Raw genomic sequence first — 12921 nt, 5'->3', positions numbered from 1 at the left:
CTTCCCGTTCATTTGTCGATAACTTGTACTCACACCTCGAGGCCCGACTATCTCATCTTGTGCATTGCGCCACTTCTTTCCCTCTCCCTCTAATGGACGCCATCGCTCTGCAGGAGGACGAGCTCACCACCCTGGAGGTGAGAAGGATCCCCACGACATGACCAAGCTGACCTTAGTCCATCTACCCAGGCCTTATCGAAACCAATCGCCGCGACACGGGATACGTACTGGACATCTGCGTTCCAATCACCCTTGCCCATCCTACGCCAACGCGGCTTACAACACCGCGGACGCCGCACTCCTCTCCACCACCATCAGCCGATCTGCTTCTGACCCGCCTGCCACCATTGTTGGCGCGTCTTGAACTTCCCTCCGCCTATCCCACTAGCGAGCCGCCGCGTGTGGTGAGCCTCCGCGCTCCACTGCCAGCAGCCTCGGGAGCATGGCTGAGTCGCCGGGTCCTCACATGCGCACAAGAGCGTTTGGGCAAGTTCTGGGCGGATGAGGCAGTTGGCGGCGAGTGCGTCGGCGTGCTGTGGAGCTGGTGGGAGTGGCTTGCGAGCGGCGAGTTTCTCATTGAGGTGGGCCTCCTCGCTGACCAAGCCTTGGTGTGAGTCAACACGTAGCTCTGCACAGCCATGCTGACAGCCAGACTGTCAACCCCGCCCCGTTTGCCGCCGTCCACCTTCCACCTTCTCCTGAAGAAGCACGATGCCGCCGTCGCCCGAGCAGACTTTGAGGAGACGGCTTTCTCCTGCGCTATCTGCTTCGAGAACCGCAAGGGTAAAAAGAGCGTGCAGCTGCCGAAGTGCGGGTGCATTTTGTACGTTTTCTAGTCCCGCAGGGCTGTCACTCACATCAGTTGCTACTCTTGCCTGAGCTCCTTTTGGAATCTTGCTATTACGGAGGGGACGCTCGAGAACGTCGCCTGTCCGAGTATCGATTGTGTGAAGGCGCGTGCATCTGAGAAGGTCGACCACGCTGCCGGTGCTTTTGCTGAACAGAGGGCCGACGGCATCGGATCCGAAGTAGTGGCATCCGTTGTTGGGCAAGAGATGGCCGACAGGTGGCAGATGCTGAGTGAGAAACGGCTTGTTGATTCAAGTGAGCTTGATTCGCCCCGCAGTGCACTTACTCAGACCCCGAGTACACCTTTTGTCCGCGTGAGGCATGCCAAGCAGCCGTGCCGCCGAGTACGACAACTCCAGCGACGCCAAAGGCAACGCCTAAAATTCCGTCCAAAGTGATCCGCCTCGACATCCGCCGCCCGGAAGCCGAAAGCAAGCCAGAAAAAACGAAGATCAGGCAAGACACAGACCCCGACGAGGCCAGCAATTTGTGGGACAACTGCCGCAGGTGCCCAAAGTGCCACTACACCTTCTGCCTTGTCTGCCGGGCAGTGTGGCACGGCGTGCACTCGCCATGTCAGTTCAGCGACATCGAGGGCGTAATCAAGGAGTACCAAGATGGCGACGAGGAGTCGCGTGCGAGGATGGAGAAACGCTTGGGCGTCAAGGGCACCGAGGCCCTCCACGCCCTCATTCGTGAACACGACCGCGAGGCCAAATTCCGGCAGTGGGTGCGCGACAACGCCGCGACGTGTCCTACTTGCAGTGCGAGCATTCAGAAGATGTGAGTGGCTGCGATACAACATGGATTGACCCCAGCGAGGGCTGCAACCACATGACATGCACGTTGTGCTCCACGCACTTCTGCTACCGGTGCCATTCGGCAATCAGCCCCTCCGACCCCTACCAGCACTTCCGCGAGGGGAGCGAGAACCCGAACTGCGTGGACAGGCTGTTCGACTACGTCTTTCCTGATTAGCTGAGGTCCTTGCCACGGGGCAGCTGAGAGGTGAACTTGTACACGATTCCATCAACAACAGGTAGTTATCATTTGAATCATGGCATGTGCAATTACCAGTGTACAACTAGCTCAGCAGCTCGCGCGCTGCGGCTCTAGCCACATTACCCCTTCTATGAACGTAAACCCAATGACGGTTCGCAATCGAGCCGACTATACCATTCCCCAACAACCTCGGCCTCTACTCTCCCGTGACAACCCACATACCTCCTCACAACCACTCTTCTCCAACTCTCACCCGCACCCTGACAGTCTTGATTTTGGAACAGCTGCCTGCCTTACAGGATGTAGCGGAAGCGGAGCTTGACGAGCTCAGCCTCGTCCATAGGCGTGCCGGCGGCCATTGTCTCGCGTTCGACCACGTCCAGCTTGCGGTTCTCGCGGCGGATGAGGAGGTTGAGCGCAATGGCAACGATAATGGACGAGGCGCACATGGCCATCGAGAGACCGAAGCCGATGGGGTAGTATGGCGCCTCGCGGCCGAGATACGAGTTAGTGCCGATGGCGGTGGCGAGCGACGCGATGGTGAGCTGGAACGCCATCGAGATGTTGCGCTTGCCCTTGCTCTCGGCGTTGTTCGAGTTCCACGCGAGCGTACCAGGGAACGACATGTAGATGCCGGACATGAGGATCATGCCTGTCTGTTAGCATCGCTGAGCAATTGGATAGAAGGGAAACTTACAGCCAGCGTAGCGCGCCCCGGGGTTGCGGTCCTTGGGGAGAACGTAGAGGAGGATAAGGCCGACGAGGGCGCCCGTGAAGCCGACCACGATCATGTGCGAGCGCACCTGGCGACGGTCCGAGTAGATGCCTGAGGCGAGGGTGAAGACACACGCACTGGCGTAGACGGGGACAGTCATGAGCTGAGCAATCTCGGCCTTGTAGCCCATCTGCACAAGAATCGAGGGCAGGTTGTACGAGAAACCAAAGGTGACGATGTTGACCGAGCTGCTAAGCCATGTGCACATAAGGACCTGATATTAACTCATTTCACCCAATCAAAGTTGTTGCGCCAAAACTTACCTTGTAGTCGGTCGCCACATCCTTGAGGTACTTCCACTGGAAGTGGCTGTGGCCGTCGTTGCCCTCTGCACTGTTGTTGGCGAGGATGGCGTCCTTCTCGGAGCGGGTGAGCCACTTGGAGCTCTCGGGGTCGTTAGGCAGGAAAATGAGAATGAGCGACGAGAGAACGACAGTGGCAATGCCCTCGAGAATGAAGATCCAGCGCCAGGACTCGAGGCCGGCAGCGCCGTCCATGTAGTGGATGCCGTAGGCGAGGAGACCGGAGAAGGCGCCGCTGAAGACGCCGATAACGTAGAAGGCCGTGATACGCGTCTGGAACTGCAGGCGCGGGTACCAGTTGCCGACGAGGACGAGGGCCGAGGGGAAGAAGGACGCTTCAGTGATACCGAGGAAGAGGCGCGCAGCGATCGCGCCCCCGTAGTTCTGCACGAAACCGGAACAGGTCATGACAATGCCCCAGGCACAGCAGATGGCTGCGATCCAGTACTTGGGCTTGACGTAGGAGAGGATGATGCCGCCGGGGATTTCCATACCACCATATGTCTGATGTCAGCCAGACTCTCGAAAAGGGATAGAGCATCGCCACTCACGAAGAAGAAGACGGTGACGAGCATATTGTACTGCGCGGGGCTGAGGCCGAGGTCCTCCTTGATGCCGAAGATCGAGGCATTGGCCAGCGAGCCTCGGTCAAGGTATGAGAAGAGATAAAGGATTGCGAGAGGCGGAATGAGGCGGTAGTCAACCTTGCGCAGGGCACGCTGCAGCTGAGCATCGCCGCGAGGGTTGTCGACGGGCGCTGGCAGTGTCTGCACAACGCCCTTCTCGGACAGTTCGGGCATGGACGAGCTCTTGCTGGAGGTCATGCCGGGAGGAGATGGGGGAGATGGAGGGGGATGGAGGTATGCTATCGCCTGCCGAGAGGTATTTAAGCATCACCTGCTCGCCATGTGCCCACCGTCAGTCTTGGCGTCGCCGGTGCGACCACGGGGATATGGGGGACTTGGGGATGTTATCTCGCTGCGATCGTTGGAGTAGCTTTGTCTTGAAAAGCCCTGAAGTGGGGCTCAGTCGGGCCTGCCGGGCCTGCCGGGGAAAGCCCTGCGTCAGCTGCCCAACATACGGTTTAGACGCCATACGCGCACCACCTCGCCGAACGCCTCCTATCACATGACCACGATACGGCGGCGCGTATACGTATCTTGCTGTACGGCGTTGCACTTGGCAGAAACGATATGGATTAAGCGCGAGCTTCAGGCGTTACATGCAGCTAGATAACGCTTCCACTCGTGTGGTTGTGCTGAAGACTGACATAGCGTCAAGTTGTCGCCCTTGTGGCGCTGACGTGAGCCAGTTCATTGGCTCAGCCACAACAAATCGTCTGTTACACCCCATTAAGCCGGTGACTCCGCGGAAGTGTGGCGGTGATCCATACGACAATCTACCCAACACACAGACGGTCACTGGTAATGCCGTTCAAGAGGCAGCATCCCATCGCTTACGCGTGAGCCCTCCCTGCCGCAACTGTGAAGCGCCCATCCTCGTTGGGCGATGCCGCCTGGTGCTCTCGGCTATCTGGCGTGTGCGAGGCGAGTGACCCCCCACAGTGCTGCCATCTCGAGAAGATACACGAAGGAGCTGGCTTCGCCGATACGGTGCGTGCCGGAGGAGGCCGACAGGTCGTTGCGACCGCGAGTGCTTCTCCCCTTTCACGAGACCGTTTCATGAGCAGCCTGACCGAGTGGTGAGGCGCCTGTGGCAGTGAAGTGCATCGTATCGTCGCTTGTGGCTAGACATATGGTACATGCGTCATACAAACGGGTTTCCCATCGAGCCTCGAAGCCTGGGTGGAACAGTGGGAAATCATTCTGTGAGGAACTGTCATCAGACCACCAGACAATCGAGGCAATTCCGGAGAAATCATCAGTAGCCATCTGCGAGACGAGAGCACTCACATGCGACCTCTGTAGAGCGTTATCATGTAGGCCTAAAAAGAAGTTATCAAGCAAGGCGCTGCATGATTAGCAATCTGGGAGAACGAGCCATGGGTCTTTGAGGGTGGCACCTACTGGATGTGGCGCCACACGCGTCACGAAGGAAGCACAAGCCTATACACACACACCGCTGGTTCTAAGTTCCCACGATCAAGAACCGTGGGGAGCCGAGCGCCCTTCCGCTATCCCCTACTCTTAGAACTGTTCAGGCCGTGTAAGGATCGAATGGTATGGGGGAATACACACTGAGAACCACTGAGCCAATGTCGGTCACCTCCGACGCTCGCTGTGCGCCCAGCGGCGTAAGGACACACCACACTACTGCGTCGCATGAGTTCGGATACGGACGACCATTATACCGAATCGCGTTTCGCTGTCGCTCCGTGACGCTGCGTGCAGGGACAACCGTCGCGATGCGGCATGATCTTGGTGGGCATCCGCAATCCGACCAGAAGGCGTGGGCAAGCGCTATCTCTCACACGACACCACTGGAATGCACCCCGCATCGGGTATTCCTTATCGGTCCGGGGTCATCGGATACAGCACAGAGCGCCGGGTGACGCGAACGTCGATACTGACGATGCCTGCGTCGGATCAGGCAGAACGCAGAGTATGAAGCGGCAGAAGGATGTCGTATGTGCCTGCCGCTGACATGTGGCTGGCCACCTTTCCAGATACGACATACGACGTCGCGTTCTGGGTGCGGTGGCAACCCTGCTCCGTCTACCAGTCAATCTCGTGTAACGGCCCGCGCGACCTCCGCCAAGCTCCGTGGTCGGTTACGGCTTTGCGCATCGCACGCCGACGTCGCTACATATATATCTTGCGTCTTGCGGAGCACCCACCCAACTGCACACTGAATCACCCAAACCTCTATCCGCAATGACCAAGACTATCTACCAGCCGGGAGACCTGCGCGTCGACGCCAAGCGCCTCAACGCTACACTCCATGAGACGTGCGAGATCGGCGCTGCCCACCGCTGGGGACCGTAAGTGCACTTCGGCTACTGCAGTAGCTAACCTTTAGTGGGGAAATTGAGACTGGCATGTGCCGCCTCGCGCTGTCCGACGAGGACAAGCAGGTGCGCGACTGGTTTACGGCCGAGCTCAAGCGCCTCGGGTGCAAGGTCGTCGTGGACGCCATGGGCAACATGTTCGGCATCCGTCCCGGCAAGAAGGAGGGCGCGCCGACTGCGATGGGCTCGCACCTCGACACCCAGCCCACTGGCGGGCGCTACGACGGCATCATCGGTGTCATGGCCGCGATTGAGGTCCTTCGCGTTCTCAAGGACAACAACATCGAGACCGAGTACCCCGTCGCTGCCGTGACCTGGACGAACGAGGAGGGCGCTCGCTTCCCCACCTCCATGTTCGGCTCGGGCGTGTGGGCCGACGTGCTGCCTCTCGAGCAGAGCTACGCGCTCGCCGATATCCACAACCCGCAGGCGACCGTCAAGTCCGAGCTCGAGCGCATCGGCTACCTTGGCGACGTACCGTGCTCGTACAAGGACACAGAGCTCGGTGCGCACTTTGAGCTGCACATTGAGCAGGGTCCCATCCTCGAGCGCGAGGAGAAGAAGGTCGGCGTCGTTATCGGCGGCCAGGGGTACCGGTGGTTCGACATGGTGGTCAAGGGGCGCGACTCGCACGCCGGCACGACGCCGCTCGACATGCGCTCGGACGCCATGCTCGTCGCGGCCCGCATCATCGCCGCCGCCAACGATGTCGCCGTGAAGCACGACGGTCTCGCGACGACCGGTATCATCTCGCTCGAGCCCGGGTCAATCAACACGGTCGCTAAGACCGTCAAGTTCTCCATGGACATCCGGCACATGGACGACGACAAGCTCGACGAGCTTGAGAAGGACCTGCGCGCGCGCGCCGACGAGATCTGCCGGAGCGCCGCGCGCGGCTGCACCGTAGAGTGGAACAAGCTTTCCGCTTTCCCCGTGACCAAGTTCCACCCCTCGTGTGTCGGCGCCATCCGCGCCGCTGCCGAGTCGGCCGTTGGCCAGGACCGCGTCCGCGACATCTACAGCGGTGCCGGCCACGACTCGTGCCAGACAGCCCTCCACTGCCCCACCGGCATGATCTTTGTGCCCTGCAAGGACGGCCTGTCGCACAACCCTGAGGAGTGGTGCACGGCTGAGGACTGTGCTCTCGGCACCCAGGTGCTCCTCGACGCCGTCATGGCGTACGACTCGCAGCGCCAGTCCTAGGCTCTGAGCGAAATCTAGGCGAACTCTAACTTTGGGCCTGTGCCAGTAGTCATCAGTTGTATCTTAGACTCATCAATGCATTTTTCTCTATCCAACCAGGTATTGTCTGACTGTTCTATTAGGCTCATGAATGCTCCATTGAACCATGGCGATAGTGGAGACGTGACGTCAAATAGAAAATGAGTGCCAAGGAGGCACTCGGTGCCGATCGGCTATTCGCTGCCACAGCGATCGCGGTGATCGCACATGTCCCAGGTCCCGCGATCTGTTCACATGCCCACCTGCAATCTGCTCGCTCTCCTGGCTTTGCTCAACTTAAGTATACGCCGCCGCACCCGATCACCCCTCTCATACGACCCCGCTCTCTTACGACCACGAAACATACATGGGAGCCACCCGCCAGACGCGCGGGCGTTCCAGAACAGGGTGCAACCAGTGCCGCCGGGTGGGTTGAGACTGTGCGCGACGCGCTGACATATAGGACCGGAAAAAGGTGAGTCTGGCGCCCGGACGGCCGGAAATCGGCCGCGCCGTCGAGCGCGCAGGGTACTAATCGCAGTGCGACGAGGTGCGCCCCGTCTGTGGCCGGTGTATGAACCGCCGCACGGCGTGTGACTTTGACCGCCCCTTCGGGGCCAGCGTGGGGAACCGCCGCCGCTCCAACATGTCGTCGGCGTTGTCCGACACGAGCTATGACGACGGGCCGACGCCGAGCCCGAGCGGCCACCCGATGAGCGGGATGCGCACAGGCGCGACGATGAGCATGGGGCCAGGGCCGATGTGGGCGACGACACCGCGCGCAGACGAACACCGAGTGAGCATGAGCAGCATGGGCTCAACTCCGCAACACCGAGGGGGCTATCCGAATGCCGCAAGCGGGCCTAGTGGGCCAAGCGGTAGCGGGATGCACGGCTTCAATAGCGACGATTTCTCGTCGGCAGTACCCGGCGCGAGCACGAGCTCGAGCTCGAATGTGCCCTCAATCCCAGCGGACATGCCACCGCCGATGGGGATGCCGGTGAGCCCATTCGACCAGATCGACCTGGGTGTCGGGGACGAGTTCATCTCGTTTGATGACCTGCTCAAGGACCTCTTTGGCGCGTCAATGCCCGATATGACCACTGGGTGAGTGGATGCGAGGCATCGCTGACTTTAGCATGGCATACATCACGGCGCATGCGCAAGAGTCGCTGACGTCCGAGCGCACCGAGCCGTCGCACAGCCCAAACGTCGAGCCGCACTCTGTTCAGCAACGCTTCAACGCGCCGCTGGACACGCGCGCCGCGCTGCGCGGCACAGTGCCGCAGGCGGCGCTCGAGACATTGAGCGACACCGACGCGCGCCTGATTCACCACTTCGTCGATGTGCAAAGCACCATCAGCATCGCCATCGAGCTGGACACGCACGACAACCCCTTCGTGAAGCACTTCGTGCCCGTTGCGCTATCGTCCACGCTGCGTGGCAATAATGACGACAACCCCGCCTTGCACGCCATCAAGGCGACGGCCGCGACGCATCGCGCCAACCTGATGGACAGCACCCGCACCGAGGGTTCGGGCGTGTGGCGCGACCTCGCCCACTCGTGCCGCAAGCGCGCGTACACGCTCATCGCTTCCAAGATGGACGGGTTTGCGCGCGCCGCCCCAGAGGAGCGCGAGCGCATCCTCGGCGCCTTCGCGCAGCTCGTCGGCCTGGCGGTCGTTGACGGCAACACACGCCTCCTGCCGGGCCTGTACGCTGCATTCTCCGTCGCCCTCCGCTCCCTCAACCACCCGACTGAGCACGAGCAGTTCTTCGTCCTTCTCGCATCGATGTGGCAGACCATGTTCAACTTCAGCATTGGCGTTGTGCTGGGCCGCCCGATGCTCAAGCCGCTTGTTGATTCGCTGCCGACCCGCCCGCGCTCTTCTGACGTCGACAACGTATTCGCTGCACCCTATGAGCGCGCAGAGGACTTCATGCGTGTCTACGCATTGCTGGAGCAGGCGAGGCGGCACGACACAGCCTCGGTGCTCGCCGCGCAACTTGAGGCCGACGAGCTGATCACGACTCTTGGACACAGGCTGGAGCACGATATGAGCCGCTACGCCTCGCTGCCCGGGCAAGCGCGGCGCGTCGCCATCGGGTCTCTGGTGAGTCGATATTCAGACAATAGCTGACCGTAGCTCGCAAACGCCGCGCTCCGCGTCCTCCTTCTGCGTCACGTTTTCCAGTATCCGATAGAGGACTACCGCATCCAGGTACGCGAACGAGTTGGCTCCCTGCTGACAGCTCAGCAATGCGTCCGCGACGCTCTACAGGTGTTCCCTGTCATCAAATGGGGCACTGAATCAGGGCTCCTCATTTCCCTTCTTATCCTCTCCACGTCGGCGCTGCCCCCAGAGCAAAGCCAGTACCGCACGTTCATGGTGCGTCTGTGCTGGAAGGGCAGCGCTGGGCCGCGCGCAGCACTCGCAACGCTTGACGCAGTATGCGCCGGCGAGGACTGGAAGCAGGCGCTGTTGCAGGTCGGGGCTCCCATTCTGGTATGAGTAGGGTTTGGGCTTTGGTCTAGTTGTAGAGTCACCACATGTACATCGCTATAATCACTTTCCGGCGGTATGCGGCCAGTCCTTGAGGACCGAGTTTCCGCCTTTACGGACTGTGTCGAACCATCCCTGGACGATGCGGCTCTCGGTGAGTGGCATGCGGTCGCTCTCGAGCTTGCCGTCGCGGAGACAGCGCGCGACGTGGTCCGCTTCGTAGTGCATCCCGTTGCCGGCGGGGACAGGGTACCGGTGCTCTGTCTCCTTCGGGATATCGTCGGTGCTGCCCGCGTGAGGCACAATACGGAAGCGCTCGGGGCGATAGAGAGGGTCTGTCCGAGTCAGCGGAAACGCGTGCTGAACCTACGGTCGATGATAAGCTGCGCCTTTTCACAGTCGACAACACAGGCGTTGTCGAGCGGTGTGCACGCCGTGAAGTCGGTCAGGAGGCGCGCCTCGGCGAGCCCCTCCCACCTGACGGTGAACGCGGACATCTCGTCGATGCCGTTGCGTTTGTAGATACGCTGGCTGAAGTCCACAACCTGCGGCTCCTTGTCCTGGTTCTGCGGATGTTGGTGGAGCACCAGCATGCCCCACACGGCAGGATACGGTCCGAGGTCGAGAAGCGGGCCGCCGCCAAGCTTGGGGTCGATCATGCGGTCGTCGTCCGCCAGCTCGTCCATGTTTATGCACGACGACAGCTCGGCAGTGACGCGGCGCGGACGGCCGAGCTTCCCCGAGCGCAGGACCTCCTGTACAGCGTACGCGATGGGCTGGAAGCGCGTCCACACTGCTTCCATGAGGAAGACGCGCTTCTCCTTCGCGATGGCGATCAGCTCGTCAAGCTCAGCGAGGTCCATGACAAACGGCTTCTCGCAGAGCACATGCTTGCCCGCGAGCAGGGCGGCCTTGGCGTTCTGGTGGTGGAACGGGTGCGGCGTGCCGATGTACACGACGTCGACGGAGGGGTCGGCATACACCTCGTCGTACGAGCCATAGGGCGTGGCACCGTCGAGCCCGCCGTGCTGCACGCCCCAGCTGCTCGGTCCCGAGAAGCTCTTCAGCTTGTCGATGAACGCCTGGGCGGACGCGACGGAGCGCGAGCCGACCGCCGCAATTTTGTGCGCGACGTCGTGAACGTTGCGCGTCGTCGGGTCCACCAACAGGTCCTGGAGTCAGTGGTGCGGCGGCACCCGCTCTCACCTTTGCGAAGGTCGTCGCGATGCCCCCGGTCGAAATGATGCCCCAGCGGATCGTGTGCGGTGCCATGATGAGTGGTAGGTCGAGAGTGTCAGTATCTGAGTCATCTCAAGCCCTGCCGTCTATGTACTAAGTATGCGTCACTGGCAAGATCGGGCCGAGGCTAATATCTCGTGCGCGACGTCCGGCATGGCGCGGTTGGTAACGGCCCGTGCCTCGGCCGGCCCGGGTCACCGTCGGCAGCTGCAACCTTCCGCTAACTTCCCGAGCGGCTCTGCTTCGAGACCACAGTACCTTGATCCAATGTTCTTCGGGGTGCTCAACGATGCGAAGCAAGCTTGCTCCGCGACAAAACGAGGGCCGCGCGAACTGCCACCGACGTCAATGAGAGGGGATGAAGAACGACAAACGGCCCGATTCCTGACCTTGTGCCCGACGTCAGTCCACGCGATCCGCACGCGTGCCTGTCCAAGATCTAATTGCTATCGCGCGCCCAAGCTAGAGCCAACTGCTCTCCTCATCAACAAAGTCTCTGAAACGTCGACAGCCACACCATGGCCAACTCGCCCGAAGAGCGCGCCCACTGGCGCGATGTGCTGCGCGCATTCGACGGATACATGCAGTACCACGTGCGTTTCGCTCTGACCGATCTGACGACAGCTCTCGGCCAACCATGCGCGCCGGATGGCGTTCCTCGCTCTGCCGCGCGACGCGCGCGACGTCTTCGAGACGCTCGGATACCGCGAGAAGCTTGAGGCCGTGGACGAGGGGATCCGCCTTAACGCGGAATTCATCGATCTCATGATCGCCGACCCGGTGTTCGCGGACATGCTGGCCGAGCCGGAGGGGGCGGGGCGAGACGACGAGTCGCTGGACGGCGATGGTGATGGGCACGGACACGGACACGGACACGGACATGGTCACGGACATGGACACGCGCACGGCCATGCGGACGGGCCTGCGCCGGCGGGAAAGACGGCGGCCGCGGAGCGCGACCTGCGGCAGGACAAGGTGCGGAGCACGCTGCGCTCCTTTGTGCGCGACTGGGCGGTCGAGGGCCGCGCTGAGCGCGACGCATGCTACGCGCCGATTCTTGCTGCGCTGGACGCACACTTCCCCGCCGCGGGGCGCGGGGACGTCAAAGTCCTCGTGCCCGGCTGCGGGCTGGGGCGGCTCGCGATGGAGATCGCGGCGCGAGGCTTCTGGGCACAGGGCAACGAGTTCAGCACGTACATGCTCATCGGGAGCCACTTTGCGCTCAACCAGTGCGTACACCCGCGAGGGAGCTGACGCAGGTCGACGCGCGTAGGCGAGCACACGATCTTTCCGTGGCTGCACAGTTTCTCGAACCACTCGTCGACGGAGCATGGGCTGCTGCGCAGCGTGCGCGTGCCAGACGTCGTGCCCGCCGACATCCTTGGCGGGCGCGGCTGGTTCAGCCTCGTCGCGGGCGACTTTGAGGAGGTGTATGGTCCGACGCACTGGTTTGGCGATGGGGAAGAGGAGGGGAATGGGCATGGCGCGCAGGTTAGAGATGAGGAAGATGAGGAAGAACACGGCCGCATCAACCAGCGTGGCCGGTGGGGAGCTGTCGTGACGTGTTTCTTCATTGATACCGCGCGCAACGTCCTCAATTACCTCCGCATCATCCATGGCCTGTTGGCGGACGGCGGGGTGTGGATCAACGTCGGCCCTCTGCTGTGGCACTTCGAGAACGCAGGGACGTCGCCCAAGGGCGAGGGCTCGATCGAGCTCAGTCTCGACGAGGTCAAGGCGCTCGCGCGCATGGTCGGGTTCGAAATCTCGGTACGTGTTGGTATTGGCGCGCGCTGACACCAGAACGAACGCACCATCTCATCGACGTATACGGGCGTACCCGACTCTATGCTGGAGCACGTATACAACGTAAGCTCGGCTGCTGCATGGCTGGTGCGCTGACCGCAGTGTGCATTTTGGACCGCGACAAAGGTCAAGCCTGAGGGGCGGGCCATCACGGCATGAGCCCACCCTCACTCCTCACAACCACCCATCCACATAGCACACACCGTAATCTGAAAACATGCATGTCGAGGCTACATGGCTCTATACCCTAGGTAT

General features: G+C 61.2%; 5 protein-coding genes across 5 annotated transcripts; 3 read left to right on the top strand and 2 right to left on the bottom strand.

Annotated features, from left to right (window-relative positions):
- Positions 1–92: 92 nt before the first annotated feature.
- COLE_01732 (uncharacterized protein) lies at positions 93–1827 on the top strand (the record flags this gene model as incomplete). Its single annotated transcript, XM_018419933.2, has 6 exons — positions 93–137; positions 177–610; positions 653–823; positions 863–1104; positions 1140–1632; positions 1668–1827. The coding sequence occupies 6 exons, from the start codon at positions 93–95 to the stop codon at positions 1825–1827; spliced, it is 1545 nt and encodes a 514-aa protein (XP_018275630.1).
- Positions 1828–2144: 317 nt separating this feature from the next.
- COLE_01731 (uncharacterized protein) lies at positions 2145–3752 on the bottom strand (the record flags this gene model as incomplete). Its single annotated transcript, XM_018419934.2, has 4 exons — positions 2145–2503; positions 2549–2840; positions 2890–3432; positions 3480–3752. The coding sequence occupies 4 exons, from the start codon at positions 3750–3752 to the stop codon at positions 2145–2147; spliced, it is 1467 nt and encodes a 488-aa protein (XP_018275629.1).
- A 2010-nt stretch (positions 3753–5762) lies between these two features.
- On the top strand, positions 5763–7099 carry COLE_01730 (uncharacterized protein; the record flags this gene model as incomplete). The annotated part of the gene is made up of 2 exons (XM_018424891.2): positions 5763–5869; positions 5908–7099. 2 exons carry the CDS (start codon positions 5763–5765, stop codon positions 7097–7099), a joined length of 1299 nt encoding a protein of 432 aa, XP_018275628.2.
- A 2585-nt stretch (positions 7100–9684) lies between these two features.
- Positions 9685–10893, bottom strand: COLE_01729 (uncharacterized protein; the record flags this gene model as incomplete). The annotated part of the gene is made up of 3 exons (XM_018421571.2): positions 9685–9956; positions 9992–10793; positions 10828–10893. The coding sequence occupies 3 exons, from the start codon at positions 10891–10893 to the stop codon at positions 9685–9687; spliced, it is 1140 nt and encodes a 379-aa protein (XP_018275627.1).
- A 485-nt stretch (positions 10894–11378) lies between these two features.
- On the top strand, positions 11379–12825 carry COLE_01728 (uncharacterized protein; the record flags this gene model as incomplete). The annotated part of the gene is made up of 5 exons (XM_018421570.2): positions 11379–11453; positions 11485–12089; positions 12120–12630; positions 12664–12729; positions 12769–12825. The coding sequence occupies 5 exons, from the start codon at positions 11379–11381 to the stop codon at positions 12823–12825; spliced, it is 1314 nt and encodes a 437-aa protein (XP_018275626.1).
- Positions 12826–12921: the final 96 nt, after the last annotated feature.

The sequence above is a fragment of the Cutaneotrichosporon oleaginosum genome (genome assembly GCF_008065305.1).
Source record: "Cutaneotrichosporon oleaginosum strain ATCC 20508 chromosome Unknown ATCC20508_contig02, whole genome shotgun sequence".
Taxonomy (NCBI): Eukaryota; Fungi; Basidiomycota; class Tremellomycetes; order Trichosporonales; family Trichosporonaceae; genus Cutaneotrichosporon; species Cutaneotrichosporon oleaginosum.
Note: the sequence above shows the minus strand (reverse complement) of the source record. Positions and strands in the feature narration are given on the sequence as shown.